General features: G+C 45.8%; 2 protein-coding genes across 2 annotated transcripts in view; both read left to right on the forward strand.

Annotated features, from left to right (window-relative positions):
- Positions 1-5,819: 5,819 nt before the first annotated feature.
- Positions 5,820-7,231, forward strand: LOC142803429 (uncharacterized). Its single transcript, XM_075888554.1, has 2 exons — positions 5,820-6,044; positions 6,829-7,231. The coding sequence occupies exons 1-2, from the start codon at positions 5,872-5,874 to the stop codon at positions 7,142-7,144; spliced, it is 489 nt and encodes a 162-aa protein (XP_075744669.1). The 5' UTR covers positions 5,820-5,871; the 3' UTR covers positions 7,145-7,231.
- An 11,794-nt stretch (positions 7,232-19,025) lies between these two features.
- The window catches only part of LOC142804010 (uncharacterized), an 89,898-nt gene continuing 83,581 nt past the window's right edge, over positions 19,026-25,342 (forward strand). The window contains exon 1 of the mRNA XM_075890476.1: positions 19,026-19,969. Coding sequence (XP_075746591.1) covers positions 19,780-19,969 — 190 coding nt within the window. The 5' untranslated portion in view covers positions 19,026-19,779. The remainder of the gene's footprint in view (positions 19,970-25,342) is intronic.

A 25,342-nucleotide genomic window follows, 5' to 3' on the forward strand; every position in this document is an offset into this window, starting at 1 on the left:
CGACGCAAAATCGTACGGAACCGTCTTTTTTACGCAACAGAACGATGGGAGACGACGAAGAACTGGTTGAGGGTCGGATTATCTCCCGTTGCAGCATATCGTCTACGTTTTCCTCAATATTTTTCGTTTGACTAGAGAGACGTGGTACGGACGGTGATGCACAATGGATGTTTTGTCAGTTCGATTACGATGTGCTGTAGCGGTTGTCTGGTCCAGGATTTATGAATGAACGTCAAAAGAGTTTGCATGCTTTTCCACCAAATCAAGCAGCTGCTGCTTCTAAGAGTCTGTCAAGTCTTTGTTGATGGTGGCTGTAATGGCCGAGGAAGGAGCATGGTCTGCAGGATGGCTTTTAGAGGAGATAGGGGTAAGAGGCACGATGCACACAGGCTCCAGATTGGCAACGCAGGTGACAGTAGTGCCCCGCGGCAGTAAAATTTTATCTGATGTGGTGTTCGTAGCAGCGAAGACAGTTGATTCATTGTTGAAGTGAGCCATAGCTGATGTGAGAGCTATGCCTTTATTAAGGCAATGGGGTGACAGAGTGACCAAAATGTCACCAGAGTCGACGTCGTTGGAAAAAACTGGGACTAATTGATGTTTGTGTGGTGGTAACTCGATGTCTACAGCAGTGATGAGTCGAAGTGGTCTGTAGGTTTCATTAATAAACAAGTGGTCTGTGTCAGTAAGATGGACGACAGGTTGCGCACAACAAATAGCCGTAGAAGCAGAGGAAAGAAAGTACCAGCCTGAAATGAGTTCGTGGGAGCGCGGGGATAGCACAGCGAATTCTATATGATGAAGAATTTCGTCGATTTGCACACGGCCAGTGCCGAGAGAGGAAGGGCGAATCATTGTTCTCTGGTCTGTAACCAGTGTAGGTCCATCATAAGGCGTCGGGAATTTTCGAAGATGGGCACACGAATCAGCACAGACAGAAAACGCAGCCCCAGTGTCCACCAAAGCATCAACGTCTACTCCCTCAACTGTGACTGAAATTATAGTGTAAGGGCGCGATGGAGGAATTGGAGTCCTGTGTTGGAATGCAGTTCGTCCTCCAAAAACTGCATCGCTTAGTTTTGCGGATGCCGATCACAAGCGAGGGAAGCAGGCTGAAGAGAAGAGGAGCGACGGTAGGGCGACGGTGAACAGCGTCGGGTTGATCGATAACTACTGCGCAGTTCACCCGATGCTGGCGGAGACGGAGACCGACGTTGTGGTGACGAATAACGGCGGCCCTGGTACAGGGCTCCTGCGGTAGAGTCCCATTCGCGTATGTCGTACCCTCGACGCTCATCTTGCTGGCGCTTGCGGCAAAAGCGTGAAATGTGACCACGATAGCAGCAATAATAGCACGTAGGGCGAGTCGATCGATAAGGAGGGTAGTAGCTTGCGCTAACTGCACCGAGTGAGAGAGAGAGCAGTGAGAGGGACAGATGACGGCTCAGGCGGTGGTGATGGAAAGCTTGAGAAAGCTTGCGGGAGGTGCGGCAGCAACCAACGCGTGCGTTCGTGGCGGCGACGGCGAGCTGACGGTGCCTGATGGTGCGGCGGCGGCATGCGAGAACGATGGGAGAGTATGAGCGACAGTGGGCTGCAGGTGGGCCATGTGGGTCATGGACGTGAGCTCCTTCCTGATGACCTCCCAATGTCGTGGAAGAAGACTGAATGGGACACACTGAAGGTAGTGTGAATCCCATTGATTCTAATTATTCGCGTATGATCACCCTTATTGTGTCTCGTAGGTTTCGATACGCCGTAATACGGGCCGCGTCACTGTCCGGTTGTAAGCGCATAGACTCAAGTTCTTCGAAGCGCTGACATGTTGTCGCAACGTCAGCAATAGTAACCGGATTCTGGAGTTCAGGGGCATTGAATGCGACGGGTGCAATTCCCTTAAGGAGCTGGCGTACCTTGTCTGACTGTCATTGGTGTGTTAACCCAGCGGCAAAGTGAAAGAACATCCTCGATGTTCGGCTCCCCGACGTCCTCGATACGAGCATCCTCGATACGGCTCCCCGATGTGCTGTTTCTGAGTCGCGAGAGCTTTCTTTGCGTGAACGGAACGAACGGCCGGTGTGCCAAAGACATGGCGAAGCTGATATTTGAAGGCTGACCAGTCGGGGATGTCGATGAAGTGGTTGAGGAACCCCGTCTTCGCGACACTCGTTAGGTAGAATGATACGTGAGCGAGTTTGTAGGTGTTATACCACTGGTTAGCAGTGCCGAAACGTTTGAAATCGTCCAGCCATTCCTCCACATCTTCCTCGCGCATACCAGCGAAGGGATGGGGCTCACGCTGGAGGCTGTTAATGACGTGAGAAGGCGTGGCACGTGGGGGCGGAGTGGGAACAGCTGCAGCACCGACCTCATCTTGGTGCGATATATTTCCGGACACCTGGCCCAAGCAGCGGCCTGAGCGTAGCTCCAGAGGGTAGAGAGGTCGAGAAGACGACGCGGGATCTAACGGCACCATCCACCACGTATGAAGTCTTGGTTTGGAATACCTTTATTAGGGCCGATGAACCGGCAGCCGACAGGTACGATGAACGTACCAAGATGATGACGCTACGCGACAACGATGAGGATGCATGAGCTATATTACAGCAATAAGATACCGAAAATCAGCAATAGAAAAAATAACTACATGGACAGAATATAACCACCTCAAGTTTTCATGGCAACCCCACTGGAGCCAGTCCAGAAAGCTCGAAGTTTTAATTACTAAATTCTGATGTCGTGCCCCCCCCCCCTAAACATGTATCTACAGAGAGCTGGTCAGGCTATATCCTCCCACTGCGCATTCTGTGTAAAAATGGAATTACTAGAACATTATTTTTTGTATTGTCGCCGATACGCTATACTTCAAAAAAGGTTTCTAGTTATTCAATTTCTGAAAATAGGCGTTAGATTGACGGCGAAAAATGCACTAAGCTTTGGTGCCTCAGTTTTGGGACAATGCCACAGAGATGCTTTCAATGCCGTTTCCGATTATATTCAGGCATTCAAACGTATATCTTTGTGATCTCCAATCAAATAATTAATATTTATTCCTCCCCCGAAAAAATCCTAAATGGCAAAGAGAAGTAAACGCAGGTGAGTGGTAATCACAACACCTGAAATCTCAAAATTTCTCAACTTGACTTTTCTATTTTTCTCTCGTTCGCTCTCTATTTATGTGGTTTTGCTTACATTAGTCATATTATATTACAAATTCATTACACATAGTTAAAATGATCCCAGAAAAACTGCACTACGCTTTCTTGGCCAATCCCCCTTAGGGGGTATAAGCCATCAGTCCAGGAAAACAAACAAACAAACACCACATGATGATGACAAGTACAGGTGAAGAGGATGGGTATACTAAATGCCCACAATATATATATATATATATATATATATATATAGCGGGAGTAGTATTTCAATGGGCCAGTTAGTTTTCGTGAAGGTATGGAATATGGCACAACGGGAGCGTTGTCAACAATGATAAATATATTCATTTCCCAACAGTTTCGGGAGGGGTCCTCCCTTCATCAGGGGATGAGTTATACTAACGTGAACTTCCAAAATTCGTTGCTGCCGCGTCCCTCTCGCCTTAAAGGTTGTTTGCGAGAGTGAGAGAGAACTAAAAAAACAAAGAAAGAACAAAAGAGAAGAAAAAAAGAAAAAAAAAGAAAGAAGAAAAGAGAAAAAGAAGAAAAAGAAAAGAAAAAAAAACACTGTGAACACTGACTATGAAACCAAATGTCGGTGTACGTCCACATCCGGTTCTTATCCCGCGCTGGCCAGTTCTCGACGTGTGTCGGGCCACCCAAGATTGTCGCCGCGGTGGCGAGAGGGGTCCGCGACGGCGTGTGTAAGGAAAGGGTTTCGCCTTAATGTGTCAGTCGGCTCTTTACCTTTCATCTTCATCCGTTTCCCTTCAATGGCCATCAAGTGATAGGCGACCGTAAACACTTTGTATGTGCACGTGAGAGAAAAAAAAACAAAAAAGGATAGTGTACACGTACGAGTCAGTCAGAAAAAACAAGCATGGTCTCCAGCTATCAATCTTTGTCACCAGTTTCCTCCTGGCTTACTTCTCGGAGGCAGGAGAGTCTTCCGGGATCCTCGTTGATGCCGGATATATATATATATATATATATATATATATATATATATGAGATCTAACAGACAGTAATGACAAGGAATGTACAGAAGAAGTTATTAGAACCTAAGGAATATAAATAAGAAGAAAGAAAAGTGGATGAAAATATAACCAGCCATGAGCAGGAATCGAACCTACGACCTTCGAGTAACGCATCGAACGCGTTGTTCGAAGGTCGTAGGTTCGATTCCTGCTCACGGGTGGTTATTTTTTCATCCACTTTTCTTTCTTCTTATTTACATTTCATAGGTTCTAATAACTTCCCCTGTACATTCCTTGTCATTACTGTCTGTTAGCTCTCATTATTATTGTGTTAAAACACGGAAAAACGAGATACACTTCTTTCCCTTATATATATATATATATATATATATATATATATATATATATATATATATATATATATATATATATATATATATAATATATATATATATATATATATATATATATGAAACACTTGCACTAAGCCGGGCAGTGCATCACACAGCAATACTGGACGTCATGCATGAAAAATTCAATTAATTTTTTTATTTATACACTATTTTTGCGCAAATAAAGGTGCGGCCGGTAGCCAAAGGTTACTGTAAGTTTATAGTCAATATACCTGTAGTCGCTAAGTCGTTGTGTGCATATCTAATTTTTAGTAATAAAATCTTAATGGTCTGGCAAAATACGTAAACTCAGCATCAAATAGAATGAAAGTGTATCGCACACTAGCTGCGAAAAGAAATAAGCTAGCACACTATGAAACGCTTAAGAATTTGGAAAAATTACGCTATTTTGAGAGGTGCCGTTACTCGTATATGGTTGCTTACAGCCTGTTTCGAGGCCTTAGCTAGGTGATGAGAGTTGTCTCCAGGTGGCCTCTTCATATTTGCTATGTGCTTTATCTATAGGTGATGCTATAGGTTGTTTCGACGTTGATTCTCAGTGCGGATAGGTTCGAGTTATTCATTCATATAGTTTGAATGCACAGAAAGCGTGAATACACAGAGGTATTGGTGAGGGAAACAGGCTGGCAACTGCCAATTGTAGGGGCACAACGCCAGCCTGCTTAGAAAGTCACAGCCACGACGCTGATGCTCAAAGTTGTGGGATATAAACGCGCGCTCAAACCAGGCGTTCGCACCTATCTACAGACACTACATTGATGGCGTAGTGACATTCCACCACTTCGGGGTCTTCTCGCTGCCACCATTGTTTTTCCTGTGTCCTAGTATTGTTTTGTTGCTTCCCCTAACAGAAGTGTTGACCTAACTGTAGTGTTCTTGTGTTTTCGTGAGTAGTTTGATTTACCGAATTTCTGACACATACTCGTTTATGATTACTATAGTTTTCGTAAAGGTCACACAAATTTCTATTGTACATACCAGCTTGTCGAGCAGTCGCCTCTTTCAGTTTTCGTGGACTTGGAATTCACACAATTTTGCTGACAAATACTTGATAGGCCGCAAAAATTACGACCACCTTAAACAGCTTCCCTGTTAATACCCTCGACCGGACTATTTTTAAATTGCTTCCTCTGACCAACGCCCCCTTGACACCATAAATGTGTCAGACTTAAGAAGCTAGCACAGTCGAGAAAGCTAGCACATGAAAAGAAGAAGTGCCGAAGGATGCAGCCGGATGAACAAACAGAAGAACAGCAAAGCGAACAGGGATTGGATCACGGACCACCATGGTGTCACCAGTCCAGTGCGTCTTTGGGAAGACGTCTGACGATGGCGTCCTCACAAGGTGCCACCACGGCGAGCTCCATTGGAACCAATCGTGTGGTAGCCGCTGTCCTCATCCTGGCTGCAGTGGCCTTTGTCGCCTACTTGGTGCTGGGGCCACCTGGATCTCGGAGAAACGAAGTCCTCATCGGCAGAAACGCCGTCGGTAAGAGACGAGCGTAAGTGAACCGATTTCTGTCTTCTCGTGTGAGAGGAGTCCGCAATACGGTACCTCATTGCCAGGCGTCTTGCCAAGCTTCCCTGTAGTATCATAAGTGTCGTTCGCCTCTAATAATGATGGGTGCTGTATGATTACGACTTCGGCATATTGAGGTGTTCGAGAAATTCGAGAAAGTAAATACATCGATTACTCGATGGATTCAGCAGCTTCGTTTCAATTCGGCGTTTGCGTGCTTCAGTGTTAGTTTTTGTGATATGGCTCCTTTGCTGGTCGCCTAAGCTAATCGGCATGGCTGTACCATCACGCAATCGAAGTTGAAGTTTGCAGTTTATTCATCATTGAAGCATACATCTTCATTCAATGGTTTAAGGGGAAAGGAGAGCGAAAAGGCAATTAAATGCCTGACAATGCGTCAATCCCCGCCCAGACTTACAAATTATTAGATCGTTATGTCACATCACGGCACCATACTGCGCTCTCAGAGATACAATGCGTGATCTCAGCTTTTTGCTCTGTTCGCCTGTCCACGAGCAATGTCAGTGTTGTGTTCTGCGTGAGTTTCCAGGCAGGTCAACAACCTTGAGTGCAATACATGCAGAGCCACACATTTGCTACGTCTGAGTAGCGTACGTGCGCCTAGTATCATTCACTTAGGCCCGTTTGTATTGTTTGTGAAATATCAAGGCATGTGGACGTCACCCTCGAAAAATAAGCAATAATTGCCTGTATTGAGGTGACCATGTCTAAATGTAGTAACGTAGTTTGCTGATCCCATGGCGCAGAGCTGTCGTCGACAACAGCACTGAAAACGTAGTCACCGAGGAGGATGAGCACGGTCAAGCAACCGAGACGGACATTCCGGACAGCGACTGGATTCCGGCGGAAGAGGAAGCGAGGAAGATGGCTGCGCGTTCCGTCATTCAGGCTCCGGCTTCACGCAAAGGACGTCGCAGAACACCTCATCAGAGCTTCGGGGCAGGCCGCAATCGTAGTTTTGTGGCCGCGATGTGGGATAGGCGCGCAGCTACAAGCTTCGAGTTTCCTGCTCGCCTTCGTTCTGTAACTCGTCACAGAACAACATTTTCTACGTCGATGTAGTGAACGTGTACCTGCTATCTTTCGGCAGATGGAATTTTGTATTCTTAACATATTAGAATGATTACATCTGTTTATGTAACTTTATACCTTGCATCAAGGCTGTTCTCGGGAGCGCAGCCAGTGCCTTCTATATATTAAAGAAGGCGCTGGCCCAGCTTCCGCAATAAAGACTAACGAGAAGACATGGTTGTCAAGGAGATGCTTCTGTCAAAAAAAAATGGCAGATACCGTGTGCAGTGGGAATTGATAATATGCGAAGCACAAATGAGGAAGGTTGATTTCTCACTTCATAATCAGCATGATGTTACGATGCCGACGGACGTAGTACACAGTAAACACAAGTAGAAATGTTATGCACACTCGCCTATGTAGATGACATGCAAGTATGTTGTTTAAGGTTGCGTAACGACGGCACTACTGATATATGCAATACCAGCACCCAGTAGTGGTAGGCATGTAGATTAGGCCGTACAGGACTTCCGCGTCACGATTATCATGTTTGCGCCCGGCATTTGTGTTCGTCGCCCATTCATGTTCCTCAGTACAAACTTTTGTATATGTGAAGCGATCGAAACGGCCAGGAACGCACGTGCGGGGAGCGTAGCATGTAGTCATGTAATACATGACACGCATGTCAGGTATAAAATGTTTCGACCTGTCATTTACCTTCTTCGTTTATTGATACACGTAATACCAAATTTGGTATATGTGAAGCTAGCGAAACTGCCGCGAGCGCATCATGAGTGTGGCATGTAGTCATATTGTTACATGACATGCATCTAATCATTATCATGTTTGTATGTGTCATTTACCTCCGTCATCTATTCACGTCCCGTAATACCAAATTTGGTATATGTGAAGCTATCAAAATGGCTGCGAGCACATCATAAATGTGGCATGTATTCATGTTCTTACACGATACGCATATAATAATTATCATGTTTGCAGCAGTCACATACCTTCGTCTACCATTCACGTCCCGTATTACTAATTTTGATATATGTGAGGCAAGCGAAACGGCCGCGAGCGCATCATGAGTGTGGCATGTAGTCATGTTGTTGCATGACACGACTGCCATGATTTTATTGTTAAGGTCTATCGCTTGTGTTCAGCACGCAATCATGTCATATTATACCAGTTTTGCAACATGCCATGTGAGCAAAACCACCGCAAGAGCAGCAATACCAGGAAATGTAAATCATGACATTCATGACATACGTGGCATGAATTTCATGTTACGACCAGTCAATTATTCTCACCATGCAGTCACGTTATGCCGTAACACTTTTGGTATATATCTCATCAAAGAAACGGCTAGGAGAGCTAAAAGTCGCAGACGGCTAGATAATTGATTGATCGATATATAGAGTTACTTTCCTCCCCCTTGACTAGCTTCAACACTAGCTAAGGAGGGAAGATGTTTGAGGTTTGGAATGGGTCCCCTCGATGACTCGAGTGCACGGTGGCAGCGCGAAGGAAGAGCCGTAGTCCGGTGAAGAGACGTTTTATTGCAGCCTCAGGCTACTGCCCGAGTCCAAGCCCCAACATTCGCTCTCATTTCAAATTCAAACATCCTCTTTTCAACTCTCGGTTGAACAAAGAGTCTTTACAAACACCAATTACATGTTGGGACTCGTATCATCGCAACCAATCGCAGAAACACCTTCATAACAGGTACTACATTGGTTAAAACCACGTTACCATATAAAACACGCAAAGAGATAGGTTCTGCACGTGTGACACTCTCTCCCATGCCAGGCCGTGCTACCTCCTTCGGCCGAGTTCCGTGGACAGGACAGCCGTTCTCACGCTCCAGCCCCGTCAGTTCTCTCATTATTTGTTGCTTCTTAGAAGCCTCCTTAAGAGCGGTGGGTACATCGTTGGGCTTCGTGCACTTGCCAGGTGTGCATGCGACAGCGAGGCGCCCCGACATCCTAACAACAGCGGGGGAGATTATGGTTCTTTCCCTGCCGCCACTATGTCTCGGTCAGCCAAGTGGTCGCGTCCCCGCGTCATTCTCAATGACACGCGTGCATGACAACAATGGCTTAAACTCAGACGTTGGCGCCTGACCTACCTCTTGCCAGACGCTTTTTCGAGCAAGCTTCCCCCTTCTAATCCCGAACGGGGGCGACCTTGACGGCTCCGTTCATGGACTGTGCGAACGAAGAAGTCTCCTTTCTTTCTCATGCTCGGGGTCTTCCGCGTTCGCCTTCGCGGAACCGATCGGCTTCGCTAGTTGACGGGCCAGGAACTGGCTACGTGCTCTACATCAGCCGCATTAATTGCGCTGCACCCAACACGCTGGTAATTGGTGTCTCATACTAACTTATGGGGTTGAACACTCTTAAAAAACAGATTTGACCTTCCTGTCACCCACGAGTCACCTATCAGTCACCCCAGTCACACAATACCTTGTATTGTAAACTCGACCGATACAAGATACCTTGTGTGAAAACTCGACCGTTCTGTAGACCTGGTCTGCAGATTTCGTGCAGAAGCCGAGCAGACGGAAAGCACACTTTTCTGATAATGTACATCCAGAGTGCGTGCGCGTAGACGTATATAACATATATGTATGCATCTACAAATTTTCGAAGGTGGCATGTTTGATGATAATGATTTAATTGATTCACCTTTTAGTCACCCATCAGTCACCCACCAGTCACCCCAGCACATACCTTGTATGCAGATTATATGCAGATGCCGAGCAGAGGACAAGCAGACTTGTTTGTTAATCTGGGCCCTTTGAGCGCGTGCGTGGGTGCATATAGTAATGCGTATATATCAATACATTTTGGGTCATGAAGACGCCGAGCAGACGGCAAGCAGACTTCTCTGTTTATGTAAGTCGTGTGTGTGAGTGTGGGGATGTATATATTACATTCGTATATATCTATACATTCTTGGTCATAACACAAATAATAACAATAACTAAATGAGCTTCACCTTTCAGTCACCAATCAGTCACCCACCAGTCACCCCCGTACAGACTTAGTCGGCAGACTTTCTGCATACGCCGAGCAGACGGCAAGCTGACTTGTCTGTTCATGTGGGCCCGGTGAGTCCGTGTGTGGATGTATCTATTATATACATATAGGAAGTATTCACATGACGTCATCCACAAGGGGCGCTAGTGCTCGGCACGGCAGTCATCATTTTCGTGGTATCGAAAGTAGACGCCCTCGTAGGACCACAACAGAAAAGCCTGGCTTTTGCGTGTTTTTTTTTACAGTTTTGTCAAGATTAAGATGCAGTAAGGCATTCAGAAGACTTGCTTTCATTACCATGTGGTTAATGCTTACGCTCGTGGGCTGAAAGAGCCTGAAAAGTCGCGTTACGTGGAAAAAGTGCGCCTGTGCGGTGGTGTTGACTCCCTGGACTTGAACGAAGTGGAGGTGAAGTGCGGCGTCAATCTTTTGCCATCTGTAGATTTCACAGACATGAAGGATTACCTCGTCCACGCGACGAGCTTCATAACTCGTGAGCAGCTGAGATCTTACAAGGCTTTGGAAGCTCACAATTATCTGACCAGCGGTTGGGTGCCTCAAAACACTCGCTGACAACGAAGTGGTCATTGTTGGCAGGGTGAGCAAATTTATTTCATTTCAAAACCGGCACGTGTTGTGTAATAAAACGTTGGTGTGAACCCGAGCAGTGATTTTTTTTAATCGCCGCGTTACTTCAATAATTTCATGACTGTGTAGGGGAATATGTAGTAGTGGTGGTATGCCGACATTTAGAAGTAGCGACGGTCAATTTTATCGCATTTCCTCCCTTATTGGCGTTGTGTGCCGCAGTGATCGCACAGTGTAGTTGCTAAATATGCCCGTTATGCGAACAACTTTTTACGATGCATGTTGCGTCGGCAGCTGCGTATACATTGCGTCGATTTTTCGGTCGCACAACGAGCACTTTCTTATCATAGGGGCACGGCACTGCTTCCGCCATGCGCTGCTCACAAATGATCTTCTTCCAGGCCACACTGTAATGGACCGTACACTCTTGGCTGCCTGGCTTTTTCCCGCTGCACTTCGACGAGCCACCACCGCTTAGTCCGGTCCTGCTCGGATCCCCGCCGGGTCTGGATGCATCCGCTCCCAACGCCTGGCAACCCGGATTGGGCATGTTTACCGGTGACGCAAGCGGAGCAAAGCATAAATTGGAGCCAGCCGCCAACACCATCGGGCACGGCACTGCTTCCGCCATGCGCTGCTCACAAATGATCTTCTTCCAGGCCACACTGTTATGGACCGTACACTCTTGGCTGCCTGGCTTTTTCCCGCTGCACTTCGACGAGCCACCACCGCTTAGTCCGGTCCTGCTCGGATCCCCGCCGGGTCTGGATGCATCCGCTCCCAACGCCTGGCAACCCGGATTGGGCATGTTTACCGGTGACGCAAGCGGAGCAAAGCATAAATTGGAGCCAGCCGCCAACACCATCGGGCACGGCACTGCTTCCGCCATGCGCTGCTCACAAATGATCTTCTTCCAGGCCACACTGTTATGGACCGTACACTCTTGGCTGCCTGGCTTTTTCCCGCTGCACTTCGACGAGCCACCACCGCTTAGTCCGGTCCTGCTCGGATCTCCGCCGGGCCTGGATGCATCCGCTTCCAACGCCTGGCAACCCGGATTGGGCATGTTTACCGGTGACGCAAGCGGAGCAAAGCATAAATTGGAGCCAGCCGCCAACACCATCGGGCATGGCACTGCTTCCGCCATGCGCTGCTCACAAATGATCTTCTTCCAGGCCACACTGTTATGGACCGTACACTCTTGGCTGCCTGGCTTTTTCCCGCTGCACTTCGACGAGCCACCACCGCTTAGTCCGATCCTGCTCGGATCCCCGCCGGGTCTGGATGCATCCGCTTCCAACGCCTGGCAACCCGGATTGGGCATGTTTACCGGTGACGCAAGCGGAGCAAAGCACAAATTGGAGCCAGCCGCCAACACCATCGGGCACGGCACTGCTTCCGCCATGCGCTGCTCACAAATGATCTTCTTCCAGGTTAGTTACTTGAACCATGCCGTGTGTTACAAAACGAACAATTACTGCCTTATTGCGGTGTCGTGCCCATTAGAGTTGTCTTGCGTTAAAAACATATCTTGAATTGTTCATTATGCATATCTTCTTCCCTTGTTCACTTGCTGCTCTTGCTGGAGGGCGATGTTGAATCGAACCTTGGCCCGATGAGTAAGGCAGAGGGTGTTGCCTTCGAATCGGCTTTGGGGGCAATTGAGAAACTGCGTACTGAACTGAAGTCTGTTTTGCTTGAACTTCAGGGTATTAAGGCGGAACAAGCAACTACTAATGGAAAAATCCAGAATCTTATAGCGAAAGTAACTGCTCTTGAAACCGGTGAAATCGATCCAGCTTCCCCTGAAGTAGTTCTTTCTCAAAATGCCTTGCATGATATCTCAAGTCAGTTACAACAAATAACTTCCAGATGCAACGATGCAGAAAACAGATTAAGACGTTCCAACGTGATATTTTTCGGTTTAGAGGACGACGAAAAAGAAAATTGGGCAGCGTCTGAAGAAAAGGTCATCAAATTCTGCCCAGAAAAACTCGAACTTGCCACTACAAGTGTGCAGTATGAACATAGCATCTACCTGCTGAGGCACTAATATTCGTGTATTGTGCTAGCACGTTCGCTCTCACATTTCTGGTGAATGTGCGTGTACTGGTGGGTTGATAAAGCTCACTGGTAAATGGTTGCCTGAAGCACAACAGTGCTGTTTATGTGCAAGTGTCACCTGCATGGCTTGTCCGAAAGTGGTCCTAGGTTAAGGAAAAGCTTTCATAATTGTTTTCTCACCACCTTATTCTCCCTTTTGTACAGGTTCTTCATTCTCAGTCCCTTAGTGAGAAACCACTGCACCCCTTGCTCCTTTTGAAAGAAGACGGGTATGTATGAAAGAAGACAGGTACATGCAAGGCTGGCTTAGGGGAAGCCTGTTCTCACATTGGCACTATTTTGTTTTACATACAGGCTGTTGTGAAGAGGCGAGATGAACAAGCTTGCACCGATAAAGAAAATGCATGGCTACCACCACCTGTACCGCTTGTTGAAGCCGAACGTGTGTCAGAGGTGAGATTTTCCTCCTCGAAAATGAAAAAAAAACGGGTAATGGAGGGTGAAACACCACATCGTGGGAAACTGCGCAGGGTGCACGTTGAACCTACCACCGATGAAGAGAGGTCAAACTTTTTATCAGCCTGCCACCAAAGTGGGAGCAAGCCGGCAGTGCTATCCCTCGACCCGCAATGCGCTCATCACGTCATCCCTCAGGGATGAAGTGATGAGCGCATTTATGAGCGATGAAGATGAAGTGAATTTTGTTGCAGCGGCTGCAACAAAATTTACAAGTGCCGTACTCACAGACATGCAGCAGGATGATCAACCCAAAGCATGGAGTGCCATGATGAAGCAATGCTCCAAGCTGGCTGAAAGCATCACAGTTGAGCTACAGGTACCGTATTTTTTTTTATTTATTTCGTTCACAAAACTTACATGCTTCCGCAGGGGTATGTGTGAGAGGGGTGAATTATATAGTGTTGGAGATCACGTTACTGCAAGCATCAAGACACCTTTGTACTTAATTCACACCTCTGAGCATCAAATATTGTAATGGCGTGTGAACGAAATGGCTTTGGGAAACCAGTGAGTAGACTTGAGTATAAATGTGAATCCAAATAATAGTAATAGTAATGCTGATTTTGACTAGATGGGACCTTAGGTGGGCAAAAGAAAGAGACACTCACCTGGAATCACTCAAGAAATACATATTGTGCTTTGGACTCTCTCAGACTCACCAAAATTAACCTCAGCTGAATTCGGACTCCCACTCATGAACAGTTTCTTAAGCTGTGCTCACTCGGGCTCTCAGAGAGAGAGAGAGAAACAACACTTATTTACGCATCCGGCGTGCAGGAAATCACCGGCCACGCAGGGCGCGGGTATTCCTTATCTGAAGACTATGGCTAATACAGTGCTATAGTCTCAGGGCCTAGATCTTGAGGACGTTGTGCTCCGGCTAGGCGTTGGATACTCGGGCTACTCCGCTCCCTTTTTCTTCTGCTTTGCCAGGGCCTCCTCAAGCCGCTGGATGGCCCTTCGTTGCGGGAGGAAATGCGATAAAATTGTAATGTGTGAGAGTATTACCTGCAAGTATGTGTAATTCCACTTCAAATATGTTAAGCTGAACAAAGCACCCCGAGGAAGTTGGTTCTGTTCTGAATATAAAGAGAAATGCAAAAAAGTATAACATGTTTTATGCATATAAGCATTTAGTTTTCCTCTCATTACCTGTATGAAACAAACAACATCTGAAAAAGCTAAATCATGAACATCGTCTCTCTTTACAGTGTACCAGACGGAACTGCAGAGTTGCTCAAATTGCACAGTGCTGCACAAACAAAGACCACTTTGTCAAGCACAGTGGCGCCATCCTTCTCTGACGCAAGCATATCCACAGGCAGTGTGTATTTTAGTGTGCGTTAATTATTCCGGAGCAGTCCAATCACTCTTTCAACATGAATTTTCAGATTATCAAGCTTTTTTCTTTTCTCCACTTCACTAGCTGAAAGCTGGGGCATGTATTTATTGAAAGCAGGACTTGCAATCTTTGCACAGTGTAGTCCAACACTCACCAATGGTGAAGCCCCTATCTGCCAAAGCATAATCCCCAGGCTGGAGATTATTAAGCACGCCACATTTCTCTGTTATCACCATGTCACTTGACTGACCACAGCATCCACGAGAAATAAACGTAGCAACGTATCACCTCCTTCATAATAGGTATTTCTGTTTGCTGAGTTTTTGATTATTTGGTTGATTTTTTGTATAGTGCCTGTCTTTGTACGCGCAATAGCCTAAAACACTGTATTCGTTCGCGTAACATGTATTTGTTCTACCCTGTTTTGCTTTATTGCCTGCATTTGTTCAATGATATGCTGTGTTTCCACCCTGCTAAAACCTCCCATGAGGATTGCAGTATCTGTAAATAAATAAATAAATAAATAAATAAATAAATAAATAAATAAATAAATAAATAAATGAATAAATAAATAAATAACACCCTGCTAGGTGATGCCGATGAGATACCTCAGTGCAGAGTGGGGCGTTTATTGTTCGACCACGTGTGCGATCTAGGCAAGAGGACAGTGGTCGCTCTATAAACACCTCAAAACAGTCAAGTATTACGGCTAGACTTTTACCAAAACATTGTCGAAATGCCATAGGCCTTGCTTGCTGCAACTGTTCGGATCCTGGCCACTTTATAGCCTGGTCGAGGAGCACAAAGGCCTCGTCAATCCGCGTGCTGAAGACCATTGACACAGTAAATTGGGATACATTGAACCTGCAGATGGCAACGGATGCTGTAAATGCAACACCACACTGCCCGTGACAGAGTGCACTGGTAAAAAATAATAAACACTGCGCAGCACTCCTTAGATCAATGTAAAAAGGTGAGTGCCTGTAGGCCAGGTCCTGCATTGACACATTCAAACGAAGACGGATGAGAAATATTAGCATTTCCTGGAAAAGGGTGAGGCTGTGTCGACTTGTTCGTTCCATTCCTGCTTTGAGCATTTCAAGGAGGGACATCAAAACAGTGAAATTCGGCAGTCCCGTGTAGAACTGCAGCATGTCTTCATTTTCTTTCAGGCAGTTTTTGGTGATTATTTGCTTGTTTAATTTGTTTCTCACTTCCCCGATCTCTGAAAGCAGGTGCCGATTTTCAGTCTCATTGATATGAAGGGTTTAACGTCCCAAAACCACCATATGGTTATGAGAAACGCCGTAGTGGAGGGCTCCGGAGATTTCTACCACCTGGGGTTCTTTAACGTGCACCCATATCTGAGCACACGGGCCTACAACGTTTCCGCCTCCATCGGAAATGCAGCCGCTGCAGCCGGGATTCGAACCCGCGACGTTCGGTTTAGCAGCCGAGCACATTGGCCACTAGACCATCGCGGCGGGGCGCCTATTCTCATTCTCTAGGTTCTCTAGTTGTTCTATTGTCAAGTCCGTCCCTTGAGAAAGGTCTACCTTCCCTGAAAAATTCACTCAACAGTGCACAATCTACCTAGCAAAGCACAATCAAAAATACAGCAGTCTAGCATGATGATTCAAAACTTTTGTTCGCCTATTTTCATTAAAAAGGCCATAAGGGTACTGTTACAGTGTAATGAAACACAAGCAATTTTAACTTTATGCAAATACCACCTCCGTTATTGCATTCTTGATCTGGAGACTTCGGGATGTGAGGCTCATCAGCAAGAGGCAGTTCATTTTCGGCGGGCACAGGCGAATCAAGCACAGCACTGGTTTCTTTGGGTGGATTCAAATGCAGTTCCTTTAGGGGACTTGCCGACCGCTCTGTTCGTCACCGTTTCCTAACGTACCTGGAAAGAAACTTCCATTCAGCTACTGGAGAAAAGCAAAACCACCAATCTCCTTTTTATTGGTGAGATTAAAAGCTTTTCTGAATTCAGAACCATTTAAGGGTGGACAATTTGTCAATGGGCAGACATACCGCGATAGCAAGCGTTGCCATCCATTTCTTTGCATGCCCCAAATGAGGCGACGGCGCCCAGTTGGGATTGGACTCGTCCATCAGATATTCCGGATGACCTGCGTAAAGTAGTGATGTCGGTAAGATATATATCCTAAACGCCCAGCAGCTGTTTACGGTCGCCAACGGCGACCGAAAACGAACGTGGTACAACGACCTGCGAACATTTAGGACTTACCAGAAATGAAGTGCTTCCCGCACACTCTGTAGTGGTCTGCACCGTGGTCGATGTGTAGATGTTCTTGCGGTTGATACGAGCAAGCCATTGCGTTCTCCTCCGAATGGATAATTCCTTTGTGCACGCACAATTGCGAGTGATCACTTTAGGAAGGCAGAAAAAACAAAGCCCTGCCACATTTCCGCTGTTCCCACTTTTTCGCGAGCGGGAACTGCATCCATACACAGCGCAGTTTACTATTTTGCCAGAAAAAACGAAGCTTAAAGGAAAAAAAAACACGTTTTGAAGCATAACATAGCGGCTACCGTACACCTCACTGTCCTTTGGCGCACCGCTGAGCCTGCTGAGCTAGCTTTAATACTACAGCTATGGCAACCGGAAGTAGCCACTCACTGTCGCCACCTGGCGGGCCGGCAGCAGTGAATACCTCCTATACATCTATACATTGTGGGTCATGACACATTCTATATTAATAACTAAAGGGGCTTCACCTTTCAGTCACCCACCAGTCACGCTAGCGGCCCTCGTCTGCAGATTGTCTGCAGAAAGGCTGCGGCTTTCCTGCATTTACATGAGACAGCCTCTCAACTGGTAATTAAATGTTACTATTTAAAAGAATGTTGCATATAAGACCAGTGTAGACTCAAAGATCTGTGTATTTTATTGTTACCTCATAACCGCCATAATTCTGCACGCATTTTGGCAACATATAATTGTGAAATTTCGAAGCATAAGAATTTTCCTACTGACACTCAATGACTGGTCAAAATACCATGGCTATATATACCGGTTGCTCGGTGTTAGGTTGTAAAGTGCGAGTAAATATGCATTTGGGGTTTACTTTGCTGTTGTTGTGTTTATGTGTTGGGCACGTGTTTGCTGGGTGTCTGAAAGGTATATTACCCTTCCGCGCTGCCTGTTCATTGAATGTTTGGGCTAACGCAAATAGAAGCTATTAATTACTTTTAGTTCACCGGGACAAAACACTGCGGGTATTCCGCAGAAATGCTACAGAATTTCTGTAGACTTCCTGTAGATGTTCCGCAGATATTCTGCAGGAATGCTGCATCCTGCGCGGCTACAAATGCTCTGCAGAATTTCTGCAGAACGGGTGTACCAATTGCCTACTCGGAGGTGACAGGGGGTGACAGGAGGTTTGTCACTTGCCTTCACATATTCCGTATTGCGGGTGATTATTGGTCTGTATAAGTTCTGCAGGTAGGATGCAAGTTTTCTTGTAAGGGCGTCCCAAATCCACAATATGATTATGAGACACAGCGTAGCGGAGCGCTCCGGAAATTTCGAACTCCTGGGGTTCGTTAACGTGCACCTAAATCTGACCCCACGGGCCTACAGCATTTTCGCCTCCATCGAAAATGCAGGCATCGAAGCCGGGATTCGATCCCATGACCGGGAGTCAGCAGCCACTACACCAGACGGTGGGGCGTAAGCGGCTACATAGATAGATAGATAGATAGATAGATAGATAGATAGATAGATAGATAAATAGATAGATAGATAGATAGATAGATAGATAGATAGATAGATAGATAGATAGATAGATAGATAGATAGATAGATAGATAGATAGATACGCTCAATGTCACCGACGCTCAATGTCACCGATGTTCCCTGAGAAATACTTCACTTTTAAAAGAGAAACGGTTCGTAAAACGCCGAGGAAGGCTTTTCGTTTCTGCTTCTCGTCTATTGTTATTGTGGAAGTAACCACCCATATTAGCCACTTGAAACTTTGTCCTCGTTAAACAAGGTTACAAAGCACACGAATACACGCAAGAAAGTTTTTCATTTTTCTCTACTACAGTTTCGCAAATAACAGTATTTCGCTTTTTTTTCGTTTGCACCAAAGACATTGGCTCCGGCCTTGCGAAAGCGCCCTCTGCATACCGTCACCGTTTCTCTGCCAGCTGTTGAAACGTTTACGCATGTCTGTTTCTAGGCGCATCGTTATCCTGTTATTCTGCCAATGTTTCTTTCTTTTGTGGCACAAATGAAATCAGGCTTTAGCAGAACAGCAAAAAAATTCAAGTAAAATTTGCGTTTCAGGCTTCAGTATTGTATGGCATTTTCCAAATGCGTTGTTTCTAGCGGCACGTGTAAAAATGACGCTCTGTTAAAACAGCTTTCAGCCTCTATGAGGAACGCGTTTATTGCTAGGTACTTTTCAATGAGGCGCCTTGCTCGGCGCTCTTCAACTCGACGTGCAGGGGGCTGTTCCACGCGTTTCGACATTGCACCCGTTGTGTTCCACCTCGTGGCGGCGATAACAGGGTGACTTTATGGGAGCGCTGCGGAAGAGGTCGTAAAGTTTTACAGAAGAGGCGCCCTTTGAGCTGTATGACACACCTGCGTGTTATGCACGGCACCACAGTTGCACTAGCGTGAGGACCTTATCGAAGCCGTCTCGTCAGCATCGCGTGGTTTTGGGTGCAGCACTTGACCCAAGTGAGATCCGTTCGTTATATCGTCGACTACCAGACGAGGCTTACTGTACGGTATCCAAATACAACTGGCGACCTGCGCAGTTCGTGGAATAACTCGAGTGGTGTATTGATAGGAAGCACCGTGAGTGACGCATGACACGCGGGAGTGAGTGGCTACACTCATACGAGAATCCTTATGACAGCCTAAAAACTCGAACATTGGTTAGAAATGAGATGGCACACAGCAAACTTTTGCCGAATTTACTGCAGATTATCGTGAAGTAAATATGAGTAGTAGTCTGGTGTACGTGCTGGAGAAAGCACGTCTCCACAACTCATCGCAGTGTTAACCTCAGCCTTCGCTTGCTACATTACGAGCCGCTGTATCCGTCTACCAAATCAGCAGCCGTGATTCAAGTCGATTTAACGATGACGGTGCCTCTTCCTCAAGATTGCTGCTGGAGCATACCGGTGGTGGCCATGTCTGTGTCCTTCCTTCTCTGTATGACCCAGTCAAGCACGGGGTACCTGTACGTGCTCTTCATGGAGAAGTATCACGTCAATCGAGAAACGGCTTCGTGGCCGGAAAGCATCATCATGCTCACGCAAAACCTTGGAGGTAAGGATGACACACAGCGTTCGATTGTCGCTTCGCTTAGGTGTTGCTTAAATATTCTGCGCGAGGTTCTTATGTGCCAAGTACTTGATTTGATAGTGAGACACGATGTAGTGGAGGGCTCCAGAAGCTCAGACCATTTGGAAATTTTGAACGTGCACCAGCCGTGTACACTACGCGGCGTGATTAGTAAACGTGCCTCAGTGTGTGAATTCTTTGTGATAGTGTCAGTGAAGAAAAATTAAACGAGTTTTAGCCTTAAATGACGTGCATTCGCTAGTATCAAGAGATGAGGGAGAGATTATTTCATCGGGTGCAGTGACTTGAGGACTAGGTCTCCGCTGAAACTGTTGCCGACATCTTTCGGGTCTTGGCAGCATTTTCAGCAGGCTCAGTGATGTGGCCGCCCACTGTTCCTCAGTAAAACTTTTGCGGCGCTGCATAAACACCTGGAGGCAAGCCCGTGGGATGCCTCCGACATCCACCCGGTCGTCACATAATTGGCATGTGTTTTTATTGCATTTGTCGGGGTAACAACGACTGTACGCCACCGGATTAGGATGGGTGTTGGGCGTGAAACGAGAGCTGTTTCATGCAACGAGCATGAAACAACGAGAGTTAGCTTTGAGCAGATGGGTCGATTGAAATTTGCCGTGCTGATCCTAACCCATGCTCCGCATCGCTGGACACTGATAGCACTCGTGCGTTCAGAGTGTAAGATAGTGCATTTGATTTCGCATTTTCATGGGCCGCACTGAATTTTTTTATATTTTCACTATCAGACATTGCCCTATCTACAAAAAAATCAATATTCCTGACCAACATATAAACGGTACCGTTATAATTGCTACATCGTTTCACGTTATGTCATAGAGAAACAGCTTAAATGAGAGTATTGCTTATATCACGTGTCGCTGCCGGCAATAGAAACACTCAGCTAATCAGTGTTCACTTGGAGGAGTAATGTTTGTTTTCAAGACTGGTCGACTCAAGAATACATGTGTTGAATTGGCTTGAAACTCATTTGTCTCGTTCGTCATAGACTGGTCTTTCTTTAGATATATTAACTTGCAGAAATAAAGCATAGCTTAACTTTCACATAAGTGACGCCAACAGGAACCATGGTATGCAGCACGTAGAGGCCAATGTTAATGGAAATCAGCTAATGAAAAGTGCAACGTACGGCAATCGTGCTCTTTTAAGTATATTGTAATTATTCCGATAGATATAAACAATAGAAAGGGGACCAAAATACAGGTTGTCCCTAGAAGGGACCGAACCTGTGACTTTCAGATGTTAAATCGTGGGCCTCGTATTCGATTGCCACAGGTTCCTTCAGTGCCAGCACCAACTTGTATTTTAATTCACTTTAATTTGTTCACATCAGTATCGCAACTATTACAATGCACTTAAAGAGCAAAATAAATTTTTCTTATAGCTTTCTAAGCTTAGTTATTTGCTGAGTTCATTAATGCTGAGTCAACCAAAGAAATGAGCCGTCCAAAGTTTCCTTCCCGCGTTCAGGAGCCAAAGTTAGAAACAATCACTGCGTGGATTGACTGATCGCAAACAATTATTCATAAACAAGAGAGACGAGGGAGCGGAAAGGGTGGGTTCCTAGTCCAGGACTCCAGTGGCCATTGCTGTACGTTCAGCTTAATTCAAGAGACCCTTCAGGGTCTCCAGGTCGGCTCGAGTGAGAACGGCCTCCCAGGGCTCCCTTCAGTAAGGTATGTATCGGCGGAGAATTTATGTTTTGTGGCCTGGACATGCATTTTCACATAATGTGGGGAAGAGATAGCCGCCTCCCGCACCATGGGAATTGACCGGCGTACATAATTGGCCACACTGCGTGCCATAGTGCCAAGTGCGGATAGGTGTTTGTCCGTATCTTTCGGTATTTGCGAGCGTCTCCTACTCCGACTCTGCGGATGAGGAGACGCGTATATTTTGCCGTTCGTGACGCTGGTGCTCCAGGATGTCATGTGAGTAGTTGTCTTTTGGTATTTTACTTGGGGCGTCGTAAGCTTGGTTCGCTAGCTCGCGAGCAAGTTCGTGCGCCCGTTCATTTCTTGGGACCCCCGAGTGTACGGACACTATGTGATGCTAACGGATTCGTGAAGTACCTAGCCTAGTAGGATAAGGGTTAGTCGGGGTAGAGGTCCGTTTATAAGCATTCGACAAGCCGCTTGCGAGTCTGTCAAAACTGCTACTGAGTACCCACTTGCGTCTGCTTGTTCAATTACCAATGGTATGGCAGATGCTTCAGCTGTGCTAATACAAAGGGTTCGCACTGAGGCCGAGATGGTTATATTGAAATGATCGGAGTAATTTACTGCCTTTAGAACGTGACCATGAGTGGACTTTGCCACGTCCGTGTATATTACGTCATGGTGCCCACCAAAGGTTTTAATGAGTTTTTTTTTACTCATGCTGTTGGCCTGTCGGTCGTTACAGGGTGGGTAAAAGCGAGACATTTGCATGGTCAACATCGTGGGACTTGAGAAAAGAAAAAAAATAAGAATCCATAATAAATCAGAAAAAAAAACACAAGCATACATAAAAAAGAAAGAAACCATACTACATAAGAAACCGTACATAAGATACCCCTCACAAGAAAACATAAGCGTACTTAAGCGAAATAGTTCCTGTATAAATGTTTAAATTATACGACATCATAAATGCACAGTTAACAAGCGATGTTAGAAAATATAACCGACCATTACCGTACAAAAACACCCAGCAGTACATGCGAAATAATCTGTACATACACCGATCAAACAATACAAAGCTAACAACACAATGCAACAACTGAACTCGGACAACCACTGAATAGACAGCATGCGTAAAGGCGTGCGTTTTTAATGACCTACTAGGTTACTTTCAAACTGTTCTACACTATTACTTTCTCACGTTTGTAGTGCCAATTGATTCCATTCTTTAACGGTTCTTGAAAAGAAGGAAAACGCGTAGCTGTTAATGTGCATCTGAGGTATTTCGAAAGTACCATCTTTGATTCTTCGCAATGCTCTACCTTGTCGTGCTATCATGTACTTAATGCTATTGATGTTGAATTTGTTTTTAGAAAGAAGGTAAAAAAAAACTTTAGTCTTGCTATGCGCCTGTGTTCAGCAAGCGTGGGCAAGTTTAGCAAACCGAGTATTTCGGTGACGGAATCTGTACGAGAGTATCGCGCTAGAATAAACCTTGCTGCTCGTCGTTGAACTCTTTCCAGTCTCTGAATTAACCCTGACTGATGAGAGTCCCAGATTATACTGGCATACTCTAGCGTGGGCCGAACGTAAGTCAAATAAGCTGTTAGGTTTACTGACTGTGAGGCTAATTGCAGTTTCCGTCGCAAGAACCAGAGCTTCTTTTCCGCAGTTTTGCATATTTTGAAAACATGGTAAGACCAGCTTAAATTCGTGGATATATTTACGCCTAAGTATTTCAGCACGTCAGCAGTAGAAAGCACCAAGGAAATCACTGTGTAATTAAACTAGAATGTGTTATTTACTTTATTTGTTACGCGCAACAAAACAGTTTTATTCTCATTTATTTTCATTTTCTATTTGTCGCACCATTCTTCTACTGTCCTAAGAGCGTCACTGAGTAACTCCTGATCAACTGGGCTATCAATTTTTTTGTACAATAGACAATCATCAGCGAAAAGCCGGACAGTGATTCTTTGATCAATTTCAGAGGCGATATGATTAATATAGACTAGGAATAGCACTGGGGCTAACACAGACCTGTCTCGCTCTAGCCGCACGCTTGCGCAATGATAAAGTAGACTCATGTTCTTCGGAATGGGAAAAACTATCACTCGTTCCCGCAATGTATCGGGTACAGAAACGAGGTCCTCCTCACAATAATGTGGTCGTATAGAAAAACTTAGGTCGACCCGTGTCCCAGCCTTCGAGCGGTCCAGGCGCCCCCTTTGCCCTAGCATAGTCGCTGCCCTCAGCTCCTCGAAATTGTTATAATGTCCGAGTGCTTGTAGCTTTTGAGAGGATGTGCCGGGTGGGAGTCCCAGGGCCACTTTATACGCCATCCGTATGATCACGATCACTTCCTTGGTTTCGCTATAGGGCTAAGCTCTTGATACCGCAGGCTATATGTGACCCTACTGACAACAAACGCGTGTACTAGTCAGATGGCTTCCATCTCCGTTAGACCTCTGACTTTTCTCGCCACTCTGTTTATTATCTGAGCTATCTGCTTGGTGGTCGTTCGGCGCTTTGATTGTGATATCGGCTCTATGATTTGCTTGTGGCCGTAAACCTAGGACTCGGATTCTTTGTTTTTCCTGGATCACTGTGTTACCAATTCATAGACTGTTAGTCCAATCCAAAACAGGTTACTTTCTTCCACAAACTCATTAGCTGCTTGTATTGCTTCTTGTAGGACCTTCCCTTTGTACCCTAGAGGGCCTGTTGTCACCCACAGCGTGATGCCGTCCGCATATAGCGAGAGTTTTAAGTCTTGAATTTGCTTCCGTCTCCTAGCTAGCCTGTTCATGCCTACATTAAATAAATGAAGAGATAATATAGCCCCTTGAGGTGTACATTTACCTGGCTAGTGGAATTTCGATGACCTGATGTTGTCTATTCCTATCGTGGCTTTCATATCTTTGAGGAAGAAACGTATGTAATTGTACTCTTTCTCTCCGCATTCTACCTTTTCTAGTTCTTCGAGTAAAAGTGTGTGCGACATAGTTTCAAAAGCACTTTTCAGGTCTAGCGCTACAACTATGTGCTCCCCTTCCGTAGGACTATTGGGTAGGACCTCCTCCTTAAAGGCGAACTCCGGCAATTTTTTACCATGCCTGAATAGTGGTGTTTTTATGTTCTTTGGAGACTCTTCTCACGTGCCCGATAACATAAATGCTCAGAAAATTTGAAAAAAATATTACCGGAAAACCGCAATACTGAAACCGGAACCAAACCAAGTGCGCTTCTACGTGTGACGTAAAAATTTACCTGACGCTGCCTGAAACTGCCTGATTGCACATAATGCCCGCCAGATAGATGGATGGATAGATTGATATGGCTGTACCTTTTAGATTGGGCGGTGGTATAATGCCACCAAGCCGTAATACTTTGTGAACCGAAAACTAGATTTTTTCTCTTTAAATAGTGTGGGTGAGGACTTGCACTTTGCAGTGAGGGGTTTATTTTCACTCGTGCCTTGACTTTAGCCACCAATCAGATAACCTCCTCCTAGTTAGTTCTAAACGCTTCAAGTCTATTTTGCCCTCCCTGTCCCTAAACCCAAGTGCTTTGAAAACATCTGCGCCAGCATCCTGAACTATAGGGTGAAGCCCTTTAATGAACATTATCAAGTGTTCGGCAGTTTCCTCTTCCTCTCCACACG

Source organism: Rhipicephalus microplus, chromosome 3 (genome assembly GCF_043290135.1).
Source record: "Rhipicephalus microplus isolate Deutch F79 chromosome 3, USDA_Rmic, whole genome shotgun sequence".
NCBI classification, from domain to species: domain Eukaryota; kingdom Metazoa; phylum Arthropoda; class Arachnida; order Ixodida; family Ixodidae; genus Rhipicephalus; species Rhipicephalus microplus.

Bases quoted from the DNA above. Each gene is read 5' to 3' on its own strand.
- LOC142803429 (XM_075888554.1), top strand. From the start codon at position 5,872: ATGGCGTCCTCACAAGGTGCCACCACGGCGAGCTCCATTGGAACCAAT. The intron at 6,045-6,828 runs GTAAGTGAACCG...CCCATGGCGCAG, and splicing joins GCCGTCGGTAAGAGACGAGC to AGCTGTCGTCGACAACAGCA.